The following is a 22,929-nucleotide window of genomic DNA, read 5'->3' as shown; positions in this document are numbered from 1 at the left end:
GAGGTCATCAGCCATCTGCTCAGCAATGAGGGACGCCTCTGGATCGACCCGGTGACTTGCGTGAGGTGCGAGAGGGCGAGAGGAAGAAAAGAGATGACACACAGTGAGGGAGATGGCGGGACAGTGACAAAGAGCGCGGGCAGTGCGACGGCGGTGCCAGGCGACAGAAAGAGCACGAAGAAGAGCACAGCGGGCGTGCGTGAGCCGAAGAAGCGAGAATGGAGTGAAGAGGAGGACAAAAGACAGGCCGGCGACGAGAGAGAGAGAGAGATTCTTGTTTCAAGTCAAATCGGGTCTAAGCCCATGGCGACTGGCAGGGACTGGCTGCCACAGCACAGAACGTGTTGGGTGGGGTATCTACTGATGTGGAGAGGCGATAGGAAGTGGAAAAGTAGATGAGTGAGTACATTGGAGCGGACAAGTAAATGAGAGAGCGAGAAGGCGCGAGAGAATGGGGAGAAGTGACGGTGCAGGGGAGCGGCTTGGTGGGCTAATAGAAGAGGGTGTGTAGGGTAGGAGGGACGAAAGGCGAAGCCAAACCGTTGCAAATCCATCGAGATAATGCCATTCTTGGTCTTGACCTTCTTGGACCGCAACGACAACGACGACGACGGCAGGGATGGGATGTGGGCGAGTCGTGTGGTAGAGTAGAGTGTGGGGGACTTGTCGAGCTTGACGCGGGCTGAATCGGGGGTGAATTGGGCGATAGAGAGCGGAAAAGGGTAGGTGGTGGAGCGGTTTGGGGAGACGATGGCACTGGGCGGACTCCTCCTACGCTCCGGTCTCCGCCTTCCTTCTCTTCTTACCCTCCTCTCGCTGTTCGCCCTTCGCCGGTTCCGTCAGGCGTGCGAAACGGCCCGTTGCGGTGATGAAGTCGAGGAGAGGTGGTCGGAAGTCGGCGTTGCTGAGGAGTGAGCCGACGGTGGGGGTCTGGCGAAGACGGATGTGCTTGTACAACGCATGTCGAGCTTGCTCGTACAGCGGGCAGGAGATCAGGAAGTGTTCCCGAGTCTCTGCCTCGCCGCACTCGCAGCGGTCGGAGCGGGTGGAGTCGAACCGGGCGCGATGGGCGTTCAGGGCGGATGCGTCGGTGCGTAGTCGACAGAGCAGGGTGGCTTGTCTGCGGGAGAGGCCTGCATAGTACTTGTGTGCCGTCGAAGCCGTCTTGACAACGTTCGCGAGTGGCCGAGGAAGCGTCGATGTCGCCGCGTTCCACCGCTCGGTGACGGCGCGCTTGTGGGCGGTCCAGAGAGCAGATGTAGTAGCAGGGAAGCCCGCATCGTCGCCAGGCAAGCCGGGGGCGAAGCGAGGTCGTCAACCGGGGTGGCTGGACTTAGCGAGATGGCGGGCTCCTCGCTTCGTCTCCTCCCAATCACTCCCTTCGTCTTCCGACCCGCTCGACAGGTTTGCCATGGTTGGCACGAACGCTAGACGACCCTTAAGGTGCATCTTGAGCTTCGCCCGCTCCTCCCGCGCCTTCGCTGACGACTCCTCCTCCCGCACCGCCTCCTTCGCCTCGACGTCCGCAACTTCGTTCCCCTCGATCCCGACGTGTCCCGGCCAGACTCACATCAACGTCCTTCCTGGTGCATTTGAGGTCTTCGAATGCCTGCCGGATCGCGAGGCGGAGGTGCTGGCCTGATGATGGGCTCGGGTCGGTCGAGTGGATGAGGGCGGAGGTGTTGTCGAGCGAGATGAGGGCGCGCAGAGGTGTGTCAGCAATCTGTGTGACCAGCAGGGAGGATAGTGCGAGGCGGAGTCCTTCAAGTTCGCCCGTGTAGACCGTCTGAAGCTGACCCATTCCCCTTCTCTCCCGCTGCCACAGCTCGATCTCCACCTCTTCCTTCTCCGCCAACCGAACCTTTCCGCCATCCCACAACCTTGCCGCTACGCCCGCACTGACAAAGCCTCCGTCGCCCATAGAGCCGTCCGTGTAGACGAGGAGGGAGCCCAGTTGCAGGTCTCGGACGGTTTGCTCGTGCTTGTACGCCCCGAGTTCTTTCCCCCGGGCTAAGTCAACTCGAGGGGCGGGGTTGGGCGACCAGGGAGGGATGGGGTCCGGGTGGATGGGCTCGACGGCGAGGTCGGGAGGGAGAAGTGGGTTGGCGAGGGCGAGGTCTAGCGGTGAGCGGTGTGACGTGTGCGAGGGGCGGAGTCGGGCGGCGAGGGCGCGATGGTGGAGCGGGTGTGAGGGGGAGGCGGAGAGAGCTCGGAGGGCGAGTCGGAACAGCTGGTTTTGGAGCTGGAGGTGGACCGGGAGAAGGCCGGCTTCAATTTCGAGGGCTTCGCCAGCCGCTGAGCGAAATCCTCCTGTCACTGCCTGTGCCGCAGCTTTCTGCACACGTACTAACTCCTTCGTCTTGTCCTTTCCCCTCGCAGGGTCGTACCATGCCGCCGCCGACCACATCAATCTCGGCCAAACGCACGCGACGACGAGCTGGCGCGTCCACTTCGGCGCCAACCCGGCTTTCGAACGGGCAAGTAGGGATATGGCGGTCGTCGATGTGGTGGCGCGGGCGGCGCAGGCGGTGATGTGATCGCGGAAGGTGAGTTGGCTGTCAAGTTTCGTGCCGAGCATCGTCAGGGTGGGCTTGAACTCAATGCGATGGTCGCGAAGGATAACACGCGGCGGGTTGGGAGGCATGGCGCGGGAGGAGGGGAGGAAGATGGTCGCTTCTGTTTTGGTGGGCTCAAATGCGGACGAATGCGAGTCGGACCAGGTCTCCAGCTTCGGAACGAGCGAGTTCATGGCGCTGACTGCTTCTTCAACCGTCTTACCCCACGCTAGGATGTTGACATCGTCGATCCAGCCAAAGCCGCATGTCGTCGCTGTTTCGCAGGCGTCGAGTAGGGGGGCGTTGTACGTGAGGAAGAGGATGGGCGATAGCGGTGAGCCTTGCGGAAGTCCGCTCGTCCATTCGATCAACTCGCTGACGATGCCTTCGAGCTGCAGAGTGCAGGAGCACTCGCTCAAAAGGGAGCGGATCCAGTCGCAGGCGGGCTCGGGCAATCCTCGAATCTTCAGGTTCGTCACGAGCCTCTCCGTTTGGACGCTCGGGAACGCCTTGGAGACGTCAAGAGCAAGCCCGACGACCGCATTCCCTTGGCGCCACTGACCTTTGATCTCGTCGACCACGCAGACGACCGCGTCTTCCGCCGAGCGACGACGTCGTCCGCCGAAGTGCGACCTCGGTAGCAGGCCAAACGACTCGGCTAGATGCGACAGGCGTGCGGCGACAATCCGTTCGAGCGCTTTGGCGATGCATCACTCGAAGGCGATCAAGGGGTACGCCTTCGGTTCTCGGTAGTCGGGTTTCTTCGGTTTGCGGAGGATGATGCACGAGGCGTCGCGCCAGGACCGTGGGACGTGGCCGAGGGCAAGCGAGGCGCGGTAGAGCGGGACAAGGTGCGGGAGGAGATGCGAGAGGAGGAGTTGGAGGACGTGGTTCGGGATGTCGTCTGGTCCGCACACCGCAAAGGGTCTGGCCTGCATGATGGCTGACTCGATTTCGCACTCGTGCAGGTCCGGCCATGCTAGCATTGGCGTTGTCGACCCATCCCGTGCGTTCTCGTTGAGTTCTGCGGGGTTGACGGGGTCCTCGCCGAAGCGGGCTTCAACTCCGTATGTACTCGAGCGCGTAGTCTCGCGGGGGTTGCGGTACGACTGGTGAGAACGTACTTGCTGACGTTCCTCACCCACAGGAACCCGCCCTCCCCTTCCTTCCTTTCCGCCTCCCTCCGCCTCGTCGTTCGTCGCTCGTTGCTCGTCGCTCGTTGTCGCCTTCTTCGCCTTCATCTTCATCGTCGTTGTCGTGTTCATCGTCGTCACCGTCGTGTTCCTCGTCATCGCCTTGGTCTTGGTTGTCTCTGCAGAGGTGCGTTCTTGCTCGCTCGCGCGGCGGACGTCTGCTTTTCGAGTAGCGGGGTGGACAACAAACTTGGGGCTTACTTGTGCACCACTGACTCTCCTCCCTTTTCCCGCTTTCGCAGGTTGCGGTTTCGTCCAGTGCGAAGTTGGGATGCCAGGATTGCGGGTCGGTGGGGATTCGGTTTGCGAGCGCGCGGCGGGTGGCTGGGAGGGTGAGGGTGTTTGAGGAGGGTTTGGAAGGACGGTGGGGAGGAGGAGCGGGCGGAGGAGGGCCAGTTTGTCGAGGGGCGAGGTCGCGTAAGTGCCGTCTCCTTTCCGAAGCGGCGGCGTCGACAGGTTAGCGGTGGCTGGTGCGCTGATGCGCTGCTTCACCGCCGTCCACAGCGTCGCCTCGGTCACTGTCGCCAGCTCACGCTCTTCCGACTCGTCCTTCTTCCGCTTCATCAGTGACTTCACCTCATTCCTCAGCTTCTTCTTCTCTCGCCACGCCTCTTCTCCCTCTGCTTTGCGGCCATTGGCGCCTCGAAGCCTGAATGCACGATTCGCCGAGCGCCTCGCCGCCTTACTCGCCTTGGCGAGGTCGGCGTCCCACCACGGCACGATTCGACCGACTCGAGCGCGGGAGAACGGTGTTGCGGCGGAGACGGCGATTTGCAGGACTGAGGTGAGTTGTTCTGCGCAGTTGTCGATGCTTTCAGGGGAGAGGAGCGGTGAAGTTGGGAGGTGGGCGGCTGCTTCGCGGAAGGCACGTTCGAGGAGCTCAGGGTCGGTGCGGCGGAAGGCGCGTCGTGGCGGGGGGGGTATAGGTGACGGTTTCGAGTGCGAGGACGAGGACGAGGCGAACGGGGCGATGGTCCGAGCCAGATTCGAGGTCTTCGGCGAGCCCGCAGCTGACGACCCGATCTTCTGCGCGCAGCGAGCCGAGCACGAGGTCGAGGGGTTTCTTGCGGTGCTGGGCGTTGTGGGGATGGTAGTGATGGTGTTGGGCGGGAGGTAGTGAGTGAGGCTGTGGTGGGTGAAGATGCGCACCGCTTCCTCCGCCTCTGCGTCTGGGTCGCTTACTGACTCGTCCCATTCCGGATGCGACAGGTTCAAGTTGCCGGCGACAACGACGAGCGAGGAGGCGGGAGTGGAGGCGAGCAACGGCGGGAGAATAGTCGCGACAGACATGTTGTACGGTAGGTATCTTACCTCCTTCCCTCGCTCGTTGCAGGGATTGTACATGCTGACAACGCGTATCCTCTCGCCGCGTGACAGTTTGACGTCGACCGCAACGACGTCGCCTGATTCGACCGCGACCTGAGTCGCGACGGCCGGACCGAGGCGGGTCGAGACGAGGATGAGGTTGCGTACAGGGGCGGGTTCGCAGTCGGGCAGCGAGGTTGGTGGAGGGGTGATGAGGCGCCAATTGGGGTCGTTGAAGGGCTTAAGGGGGCGTGGGGGTTCTTGGATGAGGAGAGAGAGAGAGAGAGAGATCCTAATTTCAAGTCATATCGGGCTAAGCCCATGTAGACCGGTGAAGTCTGGTCACCACAGCGCATAACGACTTAGAAGGGGTATCTACTGATGTGGAGAGGCGATAGGAAGTGAGGAAATAGATGAGTAAGTACATTGGAGTGGACAGGTAAGTGAGAGAGGGAGAAGGTGCGAGAGAATGGGGAGAAGTGAAGATGAAGGGGTGCGGCGTGGTGAACTGATAGAAGAGGGTGTGTAGGGTAGGAGGGACGCAAAACAAAGCCAAACCGTTGAGAAACCATCGAAATGATGCCATTTTTGATCTTGACCTTCTTGGACCCCGACGACGACGACGACGAAGGCGGGGGTGGGATGTGGGCGGGTCGTGTGGTGGAGAGTAATGACGGGTGCTTGCCGAGCCCAGAGCGGGAGGGATCGAGGGCGGTTTGGGCGAGAGAGAGTCGAAAAGGAGGTTGGGTGGGTGCGGGTCGACGTGGTTGAGGTCCTTGGACAGTCCTCCTACGTGCGGCTGTCACCGAAACCCTCCCTCATATCCTTTTCCCGCGCCTCGTCCTTCGCTGGCTCCATCAGGCGAGCGAATCGGCCGGTGGAGGTGATGAAGTCGAGGAGCGGGGCGCGGAAGTCGGCATTGCCGAGGAGTAGGGCGACAGTGGGGGTTTGGCGCAGCCGGATGTGTCTGTAGAACGAGTTTCAAGCTTGCTCGTACAGCGGACAGAGAATCAGGAAGTGTTCCCGAGTCTCTGCCTCGCCGCACTCGCAAAGGTCGGAGCGGGACGAGTCGAAGCGGAGGAGGTCGGTGGTGGGGAGGTTGGGGTTCTTTCGGAGGCGGATGAAGTTTTCTTCGGAGCAGTTGATGTTGTAGGAGGTGATTGTGAGTGTTTTCATTATTGGGGAGGGGAGAGGAGGTCGAGGGGGTCGGGAGACTCAGGGCGCGACTGACTCGGGTTCGTCCGCAGGAACGCCTTCGCTCTCGGCTGGGCAACCCGCCGCGCCCTTGTCGTCATCTTCCTGGACTCGTCCTTCCCGTCGCTCGCCCCTTTCGCTGCCGCTGCAGGTGGCCGCGTCTCCCTCGTCTTCCCCTTCCCGACCTTCTTCCACTCTTTCTCCTCTTCCTCCCGCGCCTCGTCTTCTCTCGCCTTTCCGCTCGCCTTTCCGCTCGTCATCACTGCCGGCATCGGAAATTCCTCTTCCGTCTGGTCCGCCCACGACCTGTCCGTCTCGCTCGCTGTCGACTTGAACTCGATAATCGGCATGGGGCGGTACTGGGTTTGGCGGTCGGCAAGCGGCGTCGGGATATGCGACCAGATCCCGCTGGTGGACTCGGACTCGGGGTAGGTGGGCGCTGGGGTTTCCTGGCGGCGTGCTGCGAGGGTGGGGGAGAGCGGTGACTCTCCGGCGATATTCATGTCGGAGGTGGACGGGGCGGACGCTCCCGTCGAGGGCGTCAAGTCAGTGCGGTAGAGGTTGTTGGTGGGCGCGTGAAGCGAGGGCGAAAGAGGTGCGTTCTTGGGTTCTGCGGAAGGAGAGTGTTCCTCGCTGACGCGGGTCTCAACTCCGTCTGACATTGCAGGTGCGTGTAGCGCCGGGGCTGCATACTCGACTGGTGGGTGACTTACTTGCTGACGCATTGCACCCGCAGGAATCGTCTTCTTCTCAAGACCAGCTCTGACGATGTCGGTCCCGGGCTTTTCGATGGGGACGTCGGCGATTGAGGGGTCGGCGTCGCCGGTCGACGGCTTCTCGATGATGCGGTGGGGTTTGTTGGAGAGTGCGCGGAGCGACAGCGAGCCGGGTGCGTCCATCGTCTCTGCGATGGAAGAAGGTTCCTCGCTAATGCGGGTCTCAACTCCGTTTGACTTCGCAGGTGCGTGTAGCAGTGGGGCTGCATACTCGACTGGAGGGTGACTTACTTGCTGACGCATTGCACCCGCAGGAATCGTAACTTCCTCGAGAACAGCGCCAAAATTGTCCTCGCCGGACTTTTCGATGGAGAAGTCGGACAGCTGGGGTGGGAGGACGGGCTCGAAGGTGTTCGAGGGCGTGGACGATGTTGTAGTGTTTGTAATAGGCGCGTTGCAGCCGGTCCTGACGAGCGAGGGCGAAGTTGCGAGCGAGCCGCCGCCGGACTTAGCGAGATTCGCGCGAGCCGGCTCGTCTTTCTCCTTCTTCTCCTCACTCGCTTCTCGCTTCTTTGACTCGTGCCCACCTGCTGGGCCCTTCTCCATGCTCTTTGACTCGCCCAGCGCCATCCTCGCGCTGCCCGCCGTCCTCACCGCCGGCTTTCCCGCTTCCTCACCGTGCGTCATCTCTTTCTTCCCTTTCGCCCTCTCGCATCTCGCGCAGACCGTGGGGGCGAGCCAGAGTCGTCCATCGTCGCCAAGGAAGTTGCTGACGTGCTCGTTGTTCCACAGGACGACCATGTACAACCCGAACGACGCGCCCGTCCTCCTCGCAGGCAACGCTCGGACGCTCCGCACGGCTCCGACTTCGCCCATCCTCCTTTCCATCGTCTCGACAATCTCGTCCTCCGACTCGTCGGATCTCGGTACGCCGTGCACGACCAACCCAAACAGGGCGAGGGGGGTGGCGGGAGCGAAGCCGGCGGCGGCGGCTGTTGAGCGGAGGAAGGAGGCGGCAGCGGCGTCTGGGAGATGGACCAGTACGTCTCCTCGTTTCGTCTGCCGGACTGGGATGGAGGAGGGGATGCCGAGGGCTTGGCGGACGCGGGCGATCGTGAGAGCAGGCTGAGAGTAGAGGTGGACAAGGTGGCTTGCGGTAGAGGTCGGCTCGGCGGTGGTCTCCTTGCGCGGCGCCGGGATGGGCGAGGGGCGTGGCCAGGGGGTGGAGAGCGGTGGGAGCGCCGCGATCTCTGCGAAGGAGCGGTTTGCGGCGTCGTAGGTGTCTTCGGGGGGTTGAGGAGGCGTGGTTGGAGGGGTCGGCGGCGTCGCGGCGGCGGCGCTCAAGGAGGCCTTGAGGGACTCCAGTTCGATGCGGAGGGGTTGAACTTGCGCCTGGATGCGCTTGTCCACCGTCTCAAGGGACAGGACGGGCGGCTGAGGCGGGGGGAACGCGTCGGTGCGCGTCGGCTTTGTGGTCGTGGTGGTGGTGATTGGGGCGGTCTTGGCGGGAGTGGATGCGCTGATGCGCGTCGAAGCAGCGGGTCGGGGCGTGGACGGAGCAGCGGATGCTAACGCCTTGTACTCGTCTTGCAGGACCTTCATCGCCTTCATCAAGGTGGGGCACCCGAGTCCTCGCTCCCCCAGCTTGCTCAGGGCGGCTTGGAGGGCTTGGACTTGGACACCAACCCGTCTGAGGGCGGCTTGAGTCGCGCCAGCAAGCGGCATGAAGGCAAGGCGTGTGGGGTATCTACTGATGTAGGGAAACTGTAGCAGTGGTGACGAGCGAATCGGCTGAGGGTGGTCGAGTGGGCCCTGTCGAGTGAATGAAGGGCATGCACGAAGGGTGGGCCTGGCTTGATGCGTGCATATCATATATCTGCTTGTGTGATAGCCTGCCGCAGTTGTGATGCCCTGCGAACCGAGGCGAAGATAAGCTAATCGTGACAAAGGGAAAGCAGAGTTGCCGGAAACACACAACTCATGGGACCTTGGTAGCATACGTCGTTTAAAAGACGTTTGCAGTCCAGTGGCCCGTCTGGGTCTTGTCGAACTCGCTAGCCCTGGGCGAGGAAGGAGAAGGAAGAGCGAAAGCAAGGCTTGTCAGCAATCGCCTTCGAAAGATGCGTCGGCAAAGCGCTCGAGCGTGTTGTCGGCGCCCGCCTCGCTCACCTCGCCGAGTCATTCGCGATGCTGCCGAAATCGCACTTCGGCGGGAGGAAGCGGAGGTCAGCTGAGGATGCGGTTGTCTGCGTGGCGGACGAGATCAAAGGTCAGTGGCGGAAAGGGAATGCGGTTGTCGGCCTGGCTCTCAGCGTGTCGAAGGCGTTCCCCAGCGTGCAAACGGACCGACTCACGACAAACCTCCGAATCCGCGGTCTGCCCAGCTCCGCCTGCGCCTGGATCCGCTCCTTCCTGAGCGACCGTTCATGCACCCTGCAGCTCGAAGGCGTCGTCAGTGAGTCTATCGAGTGGACGAGCGGACTACCCCAAGGCTCACCCCTCTCGCCTATCCTCTTCCTCGCATATAACGCCCCCCTACTCGATGCCTGTGAGACGACCTTGACCTGCGGTTTCGGCGGGATCGACGACGTGAACTTATTGGCATGGGGAAAGACAGTAGAGGATGCGGTCAGCGCGATGAACTCGATTGTGCCCAAACTCGAGGCATGGTCTTACTCCCACTCATCCGCTTTTGAACCGACAAAAACCGAGGCAACCATCTTCCTCCCTGCCGCTCGTGCGATACCCGATAATCCACCCCGCGTCATCCTCCAAGGCCACGCAGTCGCCTTCACCCCCTCCCTGACAATGCTGGGAACGAAGCTCGACTCACGATTATCTTTCCGAGAACACATCTCCGCCTGCGCCGCCAAAGCCACCACCTCCACCACAGCCATCTCCCTCCTCACCCGATCGAAGGCCGGCCTGGCGCCGAAGTGGGCGTGTCAACTTGTGGTTGCGTGCGTCCTGCCACGACTTGTCTGGGCAGCGGCGGCTTGGGTGGAACCTGCGAAAGGCAAGGAAAAGATCAGGGAGTTAGTACGGGTTCAGAAGACGGCCGCCATGGCAATCACCGGCGGCTTTCGCTCAGCAGCGGGCAAAGCACTCGAGGTAAAAGCCGGCCTCCTTCCACTTCACCTCCAGCTGCAGAACCAACTCTTCCGCCTCGCCCTTTTGCCCTCTCTGCTCGACCATCACACCCGCTCCATCACCGCACAATCGCCACCCGCCAACGCCCAATCCACTCGTCGCACCGCTTGCCGCTCGACCTCGCGCTCGCCAACCCGCTCCTCCCGCCCGACCTCGATGTCGAATCGATCCACCCCGACCCGATACCACCGTGGTCCCCTGACCCAGCACCTGCCGTCGACCTCGCACGAGGGAAAGCGATCGGGACGTACGAACATGTCCAAATCGTCCGCGACTTGCCGCCCGGGTCGCTCCTCGTCTACACCGACGGCTCGATGGGCGAGTCAGGTCTCGTCGGAGCAGGGATGGCGGCTCGGGTTTGGACCGGAGGCAAAGTGCTGCTGGCGGAAGGGGAAGAAGCGGATGTCGGGCTGTGGCAGAGGGAGAGGAGGAAGATGGGTCAGCGCCAAACGGTCTACACGGGCGAATTGGAGGGACTACGCCTCGCTCTGGCCTCCCTACTAGTCACGCAGACCGCTGACTCGCCCCTCGTTGCCCTCGTCTCGCTCGACAACACCGCGGCCCTCACTCTGCGAGGGCGGCGAGGTGGAGAGTCGGGAACACTTCCTGAATCTCTGCCCGATGTACGAGCAGGCTCGCCACTCCTTCTACAAGCACATTCGGCTCCGTCAGACCCCTACCGTCGGCTCACTCCTCGGCAATCCTGACTTCCGCCAACCTCTCCTCAACTTCATCACCGCAACCGGCCGTTTTGCCCATCTGACGGAGCCAGCAAAGGACAAGGAGCGGGAAAAGGACACGAGGGAGGGATTTGGCAACAGCGGGACGTAGGAGGACAGCCGAAGGAGCTCAACCACATCGACTTGCTCTTCCCCAATCTCCTTTTTGACTCTCACTCGCCTAATTTGCCCTCCCCCCGCCGTGCTCCAAGCTCAGCGAGTACCCCACACCATATTCCACCACACGACCTGCCCAACTTCCCATTTCCGCTGTCGTCGCCGTTGTTGTTGCGGTCCAAGAAGGTCAATTCCAAGATCGGCATTATCTTGACGGCCTCTCGATGGTTTGGCTTCGTTCTTTGTTCTCCTAGCTTTACACACCATTCTCTATCAGTGCACCACACCAAACCCTTCCATCTGCTCTTCTTCCCATTTCACGGCACTTTCTCACTCTCGCACTTACTTATCCGCTCCGCTGTCCTAGCCCATCCTTCTCTCCACTCCCGATTGCCTCCCCACATCAGTAGATACCCTATCTGACTTGCTATGTGCTGTGGCAGTCAGTCCCTGCCGGTCTACATGGGCTTAGCCCCGATATGACTTGAAACAGGAACTTCTCTCTCTTCCTGCGCGACACGCTCAGCGAGAGCAGAGAGATCGAACGGTGCACCTGTTAGCTTCCATCAACTGTCCACTGACTTTCCGTCCAAGATGGCCTTTGTTGCGCGAGATGAGCTCAAGGTTGTCGAGGACACCTTGCATGGCCTTGTACATTGTAGTTGCTGCAATTGACGATACTGCAGAGTTCTGCCGGGGAGTTGCACCCAGCAGTAGCAGAACAATCAGAAGTGCGCTCTCAGTCAGCAGACGTTGGGCGCACCTGCCGCCATGATGCGTCGTCCGCCCAAGACCAAGCGCCCCCCGTGTGCTCCGGCTTCTCATGTATTTTTTTTTTTACAAAATCGAGCAGATAGTACATCCAAGCTGCGAGCGCGCCAAGTGCGCAGAGGCGCGGATCCTTGTGCGGGATGAGGAAGTTGTAGTTGGGCTCGGCCTTCTGCGCGCGCGCGAGAAAGCGTGCATCAGCAAGCAGGACGGATCAGGCGATGGCGTCACACGCACAGCTGGCTTGTTAAGCACCTTCCCTCCCCCTGCAAGATCACGAGCGACGGTACTGGGTCTCCAGGTCCAGGGCCAAGCTTTAACCTGAATGGTTTGAGGTAGGAGATGTGGAGGGAGAGGCAGTCGCATTTGGTGCAGGGTTTGGCAGGTCACTGTGGTGAATGAAGGGTGCGGCGGACGCTCGGAGCTGCGGGTTGTGAGTCAGCAATGCGCAGGAGAGGGAGCTGGAAGCGACCGCACCTTCTTTCCCCAGCCTCACCACGCCTGTTGCAAGTTCCGCCATCCGATGCGTCCCATGCGGCGTACTCAAAGAATGAGTTGGCAGTGAGGTCGACAGCCTGCACGCTGGACGCAGGCGAGAGCGTCAGCATCAAAGCGAGAAGCGGGGCGGAACCGGAACTCACAGCCTAGTATGCCTGTGCGCCTGCTTCTGCAGCTGATGTTCAAATTCTTCGAGTCTATGGCCGAGAGCGGTCGAGGTCGACCTTCTCACGCTGCGCATGCCCACCGCGTACGCCTTGCCGAGAGCGGACTGCATGCAAAGGGAGTCAGTTCATGGATTCATCGAGCTTGCAACATGCACTGCTGAAAGCACGCCTTTGTCTCCTTCAATCTTGCGACCCTGGCGGCCAAGCTTGTTGCGCCTTGAGAGGTGCTGGAGGTAGTTCATTGCGGCGCGGTTGTTGAGAATCTTGTCGGAGATCGAGCGGTCGGGGTGAGCAAGCTGCTCGCACGGCCATTCCGCTTCCGCTGTCCCGCCCGTCCCGCCACCCGTGCTTGATCAAATGCACGAGAGCTCACTGCACAGTACGCAATTGTACGGCGCTCCGCGCGTTGTGCTTGTGGTCGCCACGTAAACTAAACAATGTTGTTGCGTAAACAGCACAGCACGAGCCAAGGCGATGGTCGCTTGGCGAGCGTTGAAGGCGCCGCCTGCACAGCGAGCAGTGAGTCCGCATTAGCATCACTTGATTGAGTGACAATAGTGCAAAGCGAGTGCAAGGACGCACCTGCAGATGGCTGAACGCGCAGGAGCTGGTTGACCGCAGCTTCAGTGTCCCGTTTGTCCTCCTTACGCGCAGCAGACATCGCCGACGCTGCAGCGAGTTGTGCGTTGCTGTCCTTGTCGTCAGCGTCGTTGTCCGCCTCGGCGAGCAACTCGGTCGTGAGGTTGAAGAGGTTGTCAGCCGCCGCCGCGACTCGACGATTGAGCGTCACCGCGTCTTCGCTTCGGGGGCATGAGAGTCAGCGAGCCGAGTCTCAACGCCTGGATGACAACTGCAGATGAAAGTACAAAAGGATTGCAAAAGCGGACGCACCTGTCGGGTTCGGGCTCAGCTCGCTCCTTCCCCTTGTCCTTCTTCTTTGCCGGCAGACTAATTGTTGCGGCGGTTGGTGTTTTGCGATACTCCTGTTGGATTTGATAGCAATTAGCAACGGCGGCGGCAACCAGGGAGATGAGAGGAAAGCGTACTCGAGGATCCGCCTTGGCCTGATTCGTCGTACAGAGCCTGAAGCTGCTTGTAAAGCTCCTTCTCGGTTCCTTTCTCAACCACAAGCGCGTTCACCCGCTTCTCCACTCCTTATTGGTGACTTCTGCTGCATGCTACAGCCCTCCAGCTGTACATCTGAGGCTATCAGTCACCTCCAGCGCGCCCGCAAGGCGTTGCTGGAGGGTACGATAGGGCCAGAGATGAACTCTCGGGCCCGCGGCGACATCGAGCGAGTACTCGCTTTCCTCAAGCTCAAGCGCGACACCGGCAAAACGACGCCGTCCAAGCCCTTCCAGCTCGCCGTACCCGCAGCCGCGACTCGCCAAACGCCCTCGTCGCTGAAATCCAACGCGACCCCCACCTCCCCGGTCCCACCCTCCTCGCCAGACTCGCATCCGCAGGTGGTTGAGGGGGGAAGCAACAGCAGGGGGGCAAGTTGAGTCACACGGCTGCCAGCACGCCGCTCGACAACCCGCCAAACGCCCTCGACAAGCCGTGTGACCCACTTGACTCCCCACCCTCGGAAGGGGTGGCGGTCAGTGGACCTCTTGCAGCGCTCTCCACCAGCGTACAGAAGCTTACAGATGTTGTAAACTCTCTCCACACGCGCATGGACACCTGGGAATCGAGCAACCGCTTTGCAATCCTCCAGCGAGACGCTACGGACCCTCCCCCTCCGCCAGCGCCTGCAGTGCGTTCCTACGCCGCTGCAGCAGCCGCAGCTCGTCCAGATGCGCCTCCCGAACCGCCAGCAGCGCCCCGCCCTTCCGCTCCCCCGAAACCCGCGCCCCGCACCTCCCTCATCGCCGGTACCGCAGACCTCCCCGCGACGCACTTCCTCCGCGCCCTCCCCGAACACCGTATCCTCCCCTGCGTGCGCAAGATGCTGGTCAGCTCGTCCCTCGACCCCTCGACCCTCGTCTACGCCCGTCGCATGGAGAGAGGCGACGTACAACTCGTCACGCGAGGACCCTCGGCTGCCGACCTCCTCCGCCGCGCCCTCTCCGCCTACTCGGCCGAGATCTTGGTGAAGATGCCGGTCGAGGCAACGTTGTTGGTGCTGCACTGGGTGCCGGTCGATGCGGACGAGGTGGAGGTGAGAGAGAAGGTGGAGGAGTGGTTCGGCGAGGGAAAGGTCGCCGGAGCCAGGTGGCTGTCGCGGCGGGCGGACAAGTCGTATGGATCGTGGTTGGTCGAGCTGTGCAACGCGGAGGACGTCAGCGTGATCCTGCGCAAGGCAGTCCGCCAACTCAGACCCGGAGTGTGGGTGGAGCTGGAGAGGGCCAAGTCGGTGGCGGAGAGGAGAGCGGAAGCGAGCAAGCAGGCAAATAGGGCGAACGCACCTCTCGGTCCCGGTACCCGCACATCCACCCCGGTCCACAACTCCGCCGCTCCCTTCCCCTCGCCCGTTCCGACTATCCCGGCTCCGCCTCGCACGCCACCCCGCTCGACTGGGTACGCGACAATGATCTCCGGGTTCCTCGGCACGGCGGCGAGCGCAGGCAAGCCGAACAACTCGTCGCGGATGATGGTCGACGAGTCCTCAGCCGACGGCCCTTCTCGCTTCCTCGAGACGCCGTCCAGGGCATCCCTGATCCCGCTCCCTCGTTCGCCGACCCCGACAGTCGACGACCTGCGACCCGAGCCAGTGGCGGACTGGTCGATGGATGTGGAAGAAGAAGGGGGCGGAAGGGAGGCGAGAGGCGAGTCGGAGGGGGAGGAGGACATGTCGACGGAGACGGATGGAGCGGCGGGAGGCGTGAGCGAGAAGGACGGGAGGAAGACGGAAGAGAAGAGGAGTGAGGCGAAGAAAGGGGAGGGCGAGGAAGCGCCGAAGGGGAGGGAGTCGAGGAGGTTGGCGCTGAGGGAGAAGAACCTGCCGCAGACCGAAGGAGCTGTCAGCAGTCGTTCTATCCCCCCAGCCAGATGTGCTCTGCGCGTTCGCAGCGTCGTCTCGTCATCCGAGGACGAGCTGCTACTCCGCCCCAACCCGCCGCTGCCGCCTTCGCAAGTGAGGAGGTCAACGAAGACGAGCCTCCGTTTATGAGCGAGCTCGTCATCGTCACGTACAACATCCACCGTAGTCCAGACATCTGGACACAACTCGTCAACTCGCCTGCACTTTGGCGAGTCGACGTGCTCCTCCTTCAAGAAGTGCCCAAGTCCCTCCATCCCTTGCCGCGCGGCTGGTCGCTCGTCCTCCCCCCGCCCGTCACATACACGACAAACGAGCCAACGCACCCGCGATCCGCTGCGCTCGTCTCCCCGCGTTTCCCGCCCTCCGCCTTCTCGCAACTTCCGGTCATGTGGAGGGACGTTGTCGGCGTCGACCTGCGAGTCAACGAGCGCGAGTCAGTACGGATTATCGGCGTGTACAACCCGTGCGCAGGCGGTCGCTCCCCTCCGAACCGCTCTGTCCGAGACGTCCTCCCCGCTATCCTCGCCTCATTGCCGGCGCAGAACACCCTCATTATCGCCGGCGATTTCAACCTCCACCAACCCTCCTGGGACTCGTCCGTACTGGAAGCCGACGACGACGCTGAGGAGGCGCGACTCACCTTTGAGGATGCGGGACTCGTCCATTTGCACGAGGCGGAAGAGGCGACATGGGCGTCATCGAGGTCGAGTCGAGTCCTTGATCTGGTGCTCGGGAATCTGCGAGCGGAGGAGAAGCTGGTCAGCTCGATGATCGACGAGGCTCTCGAGTACGGGTCGGACCACCGCCCGATACGCACCGTCCTCGCCTTCGAGCAAACCGATCGCTCACCGGCATACCCTCGTCGGCTCTTCCGTAAAGCCGACCCAGCAGCCATCCTCCGCACGTATGCCAGGCTCGCCACCTCGTCCACAGCACCCGACGATTTCCTCACACCTACCGACATCGACGCCGAAGCGGAGACGCTCGACCTGCTGCTCCGCGAGACCGTGTCGTCCGCCGTCCCGCTCGCCAAGCCGTCACATTCACGCTTCGCACATTGCTGGTGGAGTGCCGAAGTCGCTGGAGCCGCGGACGACGCGAGACGAGCGACGACTCGGGCGTATCGGACGAAGGCGAGAGTCGGAGAGGGAGAAGAGGCGGATACGGCAACGCGAGCGGCGAAGGTGGCGACGAATAAGGCGAAGGCTTTAATCAGGCGAGAGAAGAGGAGGGCGGAGAGGGCGGAAGTTGAGGAGGTCAACGAGGCGTCTTTGTGGAAGGTCGTGAAGAGGGTACTGGGGGAAGGAGGATCAGCAGCCGCGTCGACGCCGCCACTCAAGAAGGACGACGGGACGTACGCAACATCGCCCACCGACAAGCTTGCGCTCCTCCAGCCCGTCCTCTTGCCCGTCGTCGAGCCGCAAGTCGCCGAGCAGGAACCTATGGACAAGGGGATTGGGCGGACCGTCAGCGGGGTACAAGTAGGTCACCAGTTTGTTGTCCTACCCGCTACGAGTCCAACAGACGACCGCCACGCGAGTGAGCACAAACGCACCTCCGCAGAACCGCCCGCAAGCCGCTCCTACCAAGCAGACCCAGACGACGCCGATGACGCCAGCGCGGTCGAACGCGAATGGCCGGACCTGCAGGAGCACGAAGTCGAGTCAGCTCTCCGCCTCGCACGCCCGTTTGCCGCTTCCGGCCCCGACGGAGTCCCCAACTTCGGTCTCCAAGCCGTCTGGCCCGCCCTCAAAGCCCGTCTCGTTCTGCTCCTCACCGCCTCGCTCCGCCTTGGTCACCTCCCAACGAGCTGGCGCGATGCGACCGGCGTTGTCTTGAAGAAACCGAAGAAGGACGACTACTCCCTCACCAAGTCGTACCGGCTCATCTGCTTCGAGCGCTGCATCAGCAAGCTGCTCGAGTCGATTGTAGCGAGGCGTATCACGCACCTCGCAGACTCGCTCAAGCTCCTCCCGCGGAACCATTTCGGCGCTCGACCTGGTCGATCTGCCGAAGACGCGGTTGTCTGCTTCGTGGACGAGATCAGGCGTCAGTGGCGGAACGGAAACGTTGTACTCGGCATCGCGCTCGACGTCGCCAAGGCGTTCCCGTCGGTCCGGACCAAGGTCCTGGTTCGGGACATGGCGGAGAAGGGCTTACCGCGCTCGCTCCTCCGCTGGGTCGAGTCGTTCATGACAAGCCGGACGTGCACGCTGCGATTGGAAGGAGTCAGCAGCGAGCCAGTCGAGTGGAGGAGCGGACTACCGCAAGGCTCACCTCTCAGCCCAATTCTGTTCCTCCTCTACAACTCCGGTGCGCTCGACGCCTGCGAGACGCCCACCTCGACAGCATTTGGCTGGGTGGACGACTTGAACGTCCTGACCTGGGGAAGGAACGTTGAGGAGGCGGTCAGCGCAGCTCAGCGGATCGTCCCCGGCCTCGAGACATGGTCGGCGACGCACCACAGCTTGTTCGAGCCCTCCAATACCCTCGTCACTCGCTTCTTGACCGCGCGAGACCGGTCGCCCGACGACCCGAAGGTCGTGCTGTGCGGCGAGGAACTCGAGTACTCGTCAGCGCTCGGAATGCTCGGTGTGACAATCGATGAGCGGCTCACCTTCAAGCAGCACATCGCGTCGTGCGCTGCAAAAGCGTCGAGGGCGATGGTCGGAGTTGGGTTGCTGGCGAAGAGCCGGGGCGGGCTGAAGGCGAAGTATGTGAGGCGGCTTGTCGAAGCGGTGGTGCTGCCGCGGTTGACGTGGTGCGCGGCTGCGTGGTACAAGCCGGGAACGATCGGCAGTAAGGTGCTAGAGCAGGTACAGGAGGCTGCTGCACGCTTCGTCACGGGCGGGTACCGGACGACCTCCCTCGCCGCGCTGGAAGTCGAGGCGAACCTCCTCCCGCTCGACCTCCGCCTGACCCACCAAGTTCTCCGGCTCGCCCTACGCCTCGCCTCAAGTCCCTCAGACTCAGCGCTCCATGCCCGGTTCCGGCTCGCCCGACCCGCCATGCCCGCCAAACACCCGTCCCCGATCCACCTCGCCCTCCACTCCTTCCCGGCTCTCCTTCAGCCCCGCACCCGAGTCGAACCCATCGCCTACTCACCTCTCGCGCCATGGGCGAGCCCGCCGCGCTGCCGGCTCGTCGTCGACGTGTCGAAAGAGGCGTCGGTCAAGTCGCACGGGCGGGAAGTCCTCGCGCTCGATGCCGCGGGAGGCCTGGCCGCGTATTCGGACGGCTCGCTGCTGGAGAGTCGAGCTGGCGCGTCGGCAGTCGTGCGTTTCGGCGCAGGAGAGGAGGGGCTGTGGGGGAAGAAGGCAAGGGCGATGGGTCAGTACCAGTCGGTGTACGCAGCGGAACTGGAGGGCGCACGCCTGGCGCTCGACGGCCTCCAGCAGTCCCTCAGCAGCATCCCAGCATCCTCAGCCACCCTCTTCATCGACAACCAGTCCGTCGTTCGCTCGCCGTTCGACCCATCCCCCACAGCCGGACAGTCCGCTCGACTCGCCCTCCGCGCGATCACCCAGCAGCCCAACTCACCCTGCAGTGGCTTGCCGGCCATCTCGAGGTGCCGGGAAATGAGCTGGCGGACGAAGAAGCGAAGCGGGCGGCGGGAGTTGGAGATGACGAGGTGGGGAAGTCAAAGGGAGGGCTTGCGGGCGGGCGCGGCGGGCGCAGGGGCGGTCTGAAGGTGTTCAGGCCGCACAGCAGCAGCAGCAGCTCGTCGTCAGCGGACGAGAGCGGGTGGGAGGAGGACGAGGAGGAGCGGGCGACTTGCCTCGAGCGCGAAGTCGCTCGCCTCGGTCGACTCGACTCCTCAACGCTTGCGGGCCCCGATGGGCTCGTCAAAGGAGGCATTCTGCTGCCGAAATCGCTCTCGTTGCTCAAGCAGGCTCACCGCGCCGTCCTGCTCGCGGAATGGACTCGTCGTTGGACACTCTCCTCATCGCCAGGCGCCGGTCTTCGCGCTGTCGACGCTCGTTCACCCGGACCACCCTTCGTCCGTGCCCTACACTCCCTCGACAGAGTTCACACCATCCTCCTCGCACGGCTCCGGCTGGACTTCAACGACTTGGGTTCATCGAAGGCGAGGATGGGCCTTGGGACGGGACTCTGCGAGTGCGGCGAGGCGGTGGAGACCCGCCAGCACTACATCCTCGAGTGCTCGCTCTACACGGACGAGCGCCAGCAGCTCCGGCACGAAATCGGCTCGTTGAACCTCAAAATGGACAAGATCTTTTCTCCTCGCTTCTTCCGGCCTTTGCTTCGTTTTATCCTCGCTTCCTATCGCTTCTCACAGCTGTACGCTCCTCTCCCTTCTGTAGCCGCTGAGGCGTCTGGCGGCTCGCCCTCGTAGGCGGCCCCAAGTCGACATGGGTCTTTCCAGGCCTGAACGACTTTAAACTAGGAATTTATCCTATCCTATCCTATCCAGGGAGGACCTTATCGTGAGTCTGTCGTGGTCGCCAGGGCACGTCGGGATCGTAGGGAACGAGGTCGCGGATGTCGAGGCGAAGGAGGCGGTGCGGGAGGAGGAGGCGTCAGCAAGCGCGCGGGAGGAGCGGAAGGAGCTCAAGATGCACCTGAAGGGTTGTCTGGCATTTGTGCCGGCTATGGCGGACTTGTCGAGCGAGTCGGAGGACGAAGGAAGCGACTGGGAGGAGACGAAGCGAGGAGCCCGCCATCTCGCTAAGTCCAGCCACCCCGGCCGACGACCTCGCTCCGACTCTCGTTCACCTGGCAACGATGCTGTGTTTCCTGCTACCATGTCGGCGCTCTGGACCGCCCACAAATGAGCCGTCGTCGAGCGGTGGAACGCGGAATGGCTGTCTTCATCGCTTCCTCGCCCTCTCGCCAACGTCGTCAAGACGGCTTCGACAGCCCACAAGTACTACGCCGGCCTGACAAGGCGCCAAGCAACGCTGCTATGCCGCCTCCGCACCGATGCCTCCGCTCTGAACAAACACCGCGCCCGCTTCGACCCGTCTCGATCCGACCTCTGCGAGTGCGGCGAGACAGAGAGTCGGGAACACTTCCTGATTCTCTGCCTGCTGTACGAGCAGGATCGACTCTCCTTCTATAAGCACATTCGGCTTCACCAGACCCCTACAACCTGCCTTCTCCTCGGCAACATCGACTTCCGCGCCCCGCTCCTCGACTTCATCACGGCAACCGGCCGGTTCGCCCGTCTGACGGGGCCGGCGAAGGACAAGGAGCGAGATGAGGACTCGAGGGAGGGACGCGGCAACAACAGACCGTAGGAGGACAGCTCACGACCTGCTATCACGTCGACTCGCACCTGCCCAACCCCCTTCTCGACTCTCTCTTGCCCAATTCGTCCTCGATCTGCCCCGCCCCAGGCTCGGCAAGTACCCTTCACCATTCCCTACCACACGACTCGCCCATCCCCCATTCCCGCCGTCGTCGTTGTCGTCGTCGCGGTCCAAGAAGGTCAAAATCAAGATTGGCATTTTCTCAATGGTTTCTCAGTGGTTTGGCTTCATTTCTCGTTCCCCAAGCCCTATACACACCCTTCTACCAGCCCACCACGCCGCGCTCTTCCACTCTCGCCCCCCTTTGTTTTATCGCAATTCTTCGCTCTCGCTTCTACTTTTCCGCTCTACTTCCACCCACCCTCCCGCTGCACTACTACTATAGCCTCCCCACATCAGTAGATACCCCATCCAACACGTGATGTGCTGTGGCAGTCAGTCCCTGCCGGTCTACATGGGCTTAGCCCTGATATGACTTGAAAGATGAACTTCTCTCTCTCTCTCTCGCGCATCCAGAAGCTGGGCTTGAGTGGACGAGCGGGACGAGGTTGCGGCTGTGGGGAGGTTGGGCTGTGGGGAGGTTGGCGCTTCAAGGTTGCTGCTGGGACTGCTCGGTAATTGGTGGCACTTGAGCTTAGCGCGGACGCTGGTCGTAGCGTCGACAGCCGGGCGTGCGCGAGGAAGCGAGCGAGCGAGGTCGAAAGGAGGCGGAGGCAATGAGGAGGCAGGGGCGCGAATTTGCGACTCAGAGGGCGGGTGGCTCGGGTTGTCGGACGAGTATCATCAGCGCAAAGCAAGCCGTGTGCGCAGCAAGTGCAACGGAGGGCCATGTTGAGGAGGACGGAATGACTCTTGCGCGCTCACTCGTGACTCACGCGTTCAAGACGGACAGCGGACCTCGCGGACGAACACTCACTCGTGCCGGATGAGCCGCCAGTGAGGGCCTCAATTGCACCCGCCGCCGTGCCTGACGGCCAGTGAGGCTCACGCCTCGAGTCTGGATGTTCTTCTTACCTTCCCAACTTGAGCTCCGGCGTGCGCAACACTGCTGTCACCGCCTCGGTCCTGCTCCTGCTTCATTGGTTGCTGTGACTGCCCATGAGCCATCTGCTAGCACTATTCAAGCACTCACTGCCTTGGTACGCTTGGATTTTGCAAATTTCCAGGTGTCCTCTTCTCCCCCAGAGTCTCGCGTACTTTGCGTTGCTTGCAGTCCGGTCTGGCCTTTTGCGGCATGAACAGACTCGACCTGCCGCGCAACCTCCGTACTCAGCCCGCTTGCAGAGTCCTCCTCGCTGTTGCAGGCTGTCTTGCGGAGTCTCTTTGCTCACGTGCTTCCCCTGTGACTCAGGACAGCTCACAATTGTGACTTGCCAGGCACGGCAATATTGCACCGTGTCCTGTCCTCTTTGTCTAGGTGAGCAAAGTGCTCACTGAACATCAGTGCAGGTCTGTTCTGGCTGACCGCTTCCTCGTTGTCGACCAAGACGTTGTTCCCCTTCATTGAGTGTCAGGCTACGCTTCTTCATCAGCGCCTGCACTCAGATCTCGTTGGCATGTTCCTCTTGAGCTCGTTATTTCTAGTCGCCATGGGCTTAGACCTGACCGGACTTGAAACAACAACTTCTGCCTCTCTCTCGGCGGCGCTCAGTATGTCATCATTGTCCACAACGAGGCGTCAGACTATAATCAGGGGAACCGCTCAAGGACAAGACGAGGCGCTCGATGCCTTCAAGCTTATCTACTTTCGCATAAGGCCGAGTTTGAGACGTCCAAGGTCGAGGTCGCTCAGTCGACGACCCTCCAGACTGACAACGGCAGCGAGTACACCTCTCGCGCTTTCCGTTCCTTCCTTGCCGGCAGAGGGATCACGCATCGTCTTTCGATTCCCTACACGCCTGAGCAGAATGGACTTTCAGAGCAGGCCATTCGGACTGTCGAGGAGAAGGTCGCAACTCTTCTCACCGAGGCCGACTTCTCGAAGAAGTACCGGGCTGAGGTTTTTTTTTTTTCCTTCTTTGCTCTCTTCATCATCGAGAACCTCCCTTACTCGGCGTTAGCCAGCACTGCAGCATCAAGGGCTTCCAAGTTCAGGCCTGCAGACAAGTGCGGTACAAATCGGATGCTCTGGTTGAGAAACATCTCGTTTGCTTCCAGAGACTACGTCCCACAAATGAGGGATGCCAATGATGATGAGGAGCATGTGTGGGTTGAGCAGGAGGAGCCCTGCATCTGTTCGAGGATCCTCAGCCCCGATCTGACTTGAAACAAGAATCAATCTCTCTCTTTCT

General features: G+C 61.8%; 5 protein-coding genes across 5 annotated transcripts in view; 3 read left to right on the top strand and 2 right to left on the bottom strand.

The window, feature by feature from the left end:
- Positions 1 to 771: 771 nt before the first annotated feature.
- RHTO_02158 (reverse transcriptase) lies at positions 772 to 8,688 on the bottom strand (the record flags this gene model as incomplete). Its single annotated transcript, XM_016415836.1, has 4 exons — positions 772 to 1,233; positions 1,571 to 3,188; positions 3,270 to 5,313; positions 6,285 to 8,688. The coding sequence occupies 4 exons, from the start codon at positions 8,686 to 8,688 to the stop codon at positions 772 to 774; spliced, it is 6,528 nt and encodes a 2,175-aa protein (XP_016272166.1).
- A 462-nt stretch (positions 8,689 to 9,150) lies between these two features.
- On the top strand, positions 9,151 to 10,820 carry RHTO_02157 (reverse transcriptase; the record flags this gene model as incomplete). Its single annotated transcript, XM_016415835.1, has 2 exons — positions 9,151 to 9,998; positions 10,058 to 10,820. The coding sequence occupies 2 exons, from the start codon at positions 9,151 to 9,153 to the stop codon at positions 10,818 to 10,820; spliced, it is 1,611 nt and encodes a 536-aa protein (XP_016272035.1).
- An 868-nt stretch (positions 10,821 to 11,688) lies between these two features.
- Positions 11,689 to 13,673, bottom strand: RHTO_02156 (uncharacterized protein; the record flags this gene model as incomplete). The annotated part of the gene is made up of 8 exons (XM_016415834.1): positions 11,689 to 11,889; positions 11,955 to 12,141; positions 12,195 to 12,299; positions 12,359 to 12,486; positions 12,550 to 12,704; positions 12,965 to 13,182; positions 13,274 to 13,365; positions 13,635 to 13,673. 8 exons carry the CDS (start codon positions 13,671 to 13,673, stop codon positions 11,689 to 11,691), a joined length of 1,125 nt encoding a protein of 374 aa, XP_016272104.1.
- Positions 13,674 to 14,057: 384 nt separating this feature from the next.
- On the top strand, positions 14,058 to 19,722 carry RHTO_02155 (reverse transcriptase; the record flags this gene model as incomplete). Its single annotated transcript, XM_016415833.1, has 3 exons — positions 14,058 to 15,344; positions 15,395 to 18,813; positions 18,852 to 19,722. The coding sequence occupies 3 exons, from the start codon at positions 14,058 to 14,060 to the stop codon at positions 19,720 to 19,722; spliced, it is 5,577 nt and encodes a 1,858-aa protein (XP_016272014.1).
- Positions 19,723 to 22,227: 2,505 nt separating this feature from the next.
- The window catches only part of RHTO_02154 (retrotransposon), a gene marked incomplete at both ends in the record, with an annotated part of 2,028 nt that continues 1,326 nt past the window's right edge, over positions 22,228 to 22,929 (top strand). The window contains 2 exons of the mRNA XM_016415832.1: positions 22,228 to 22,288; positions 22,375 to 22,843. Coding sequence (XP_016272018.1) covers positions 22,228 to 22,288; positions 22,375 to 22,843 — 530 coding nt within the window. The remainder of the gene's footprint in view (positions 22,289 to 22,374; positions 22,844 to 22,929) is intronic.

Source organism: Rhodotorula toruloides, assembly GCF_000320785.1.
Source record: "Rhodotorula toruloides NP11 unplaced genomic scaffold Scaffold17, whole genome shotgun sequence".
Lineage (NCBI taxonomy): Eukaryota > Fungi > Basidiomycota > Microbotryomycetes > Sporidiobolales > Sporidiobolaceae > Rhodotorula > Rhodotorula toruloides.
Note: the sequence above shows the minus strand (reverse complement) of the source record. Positions and strands in the feature narration are given on the sequence as shown.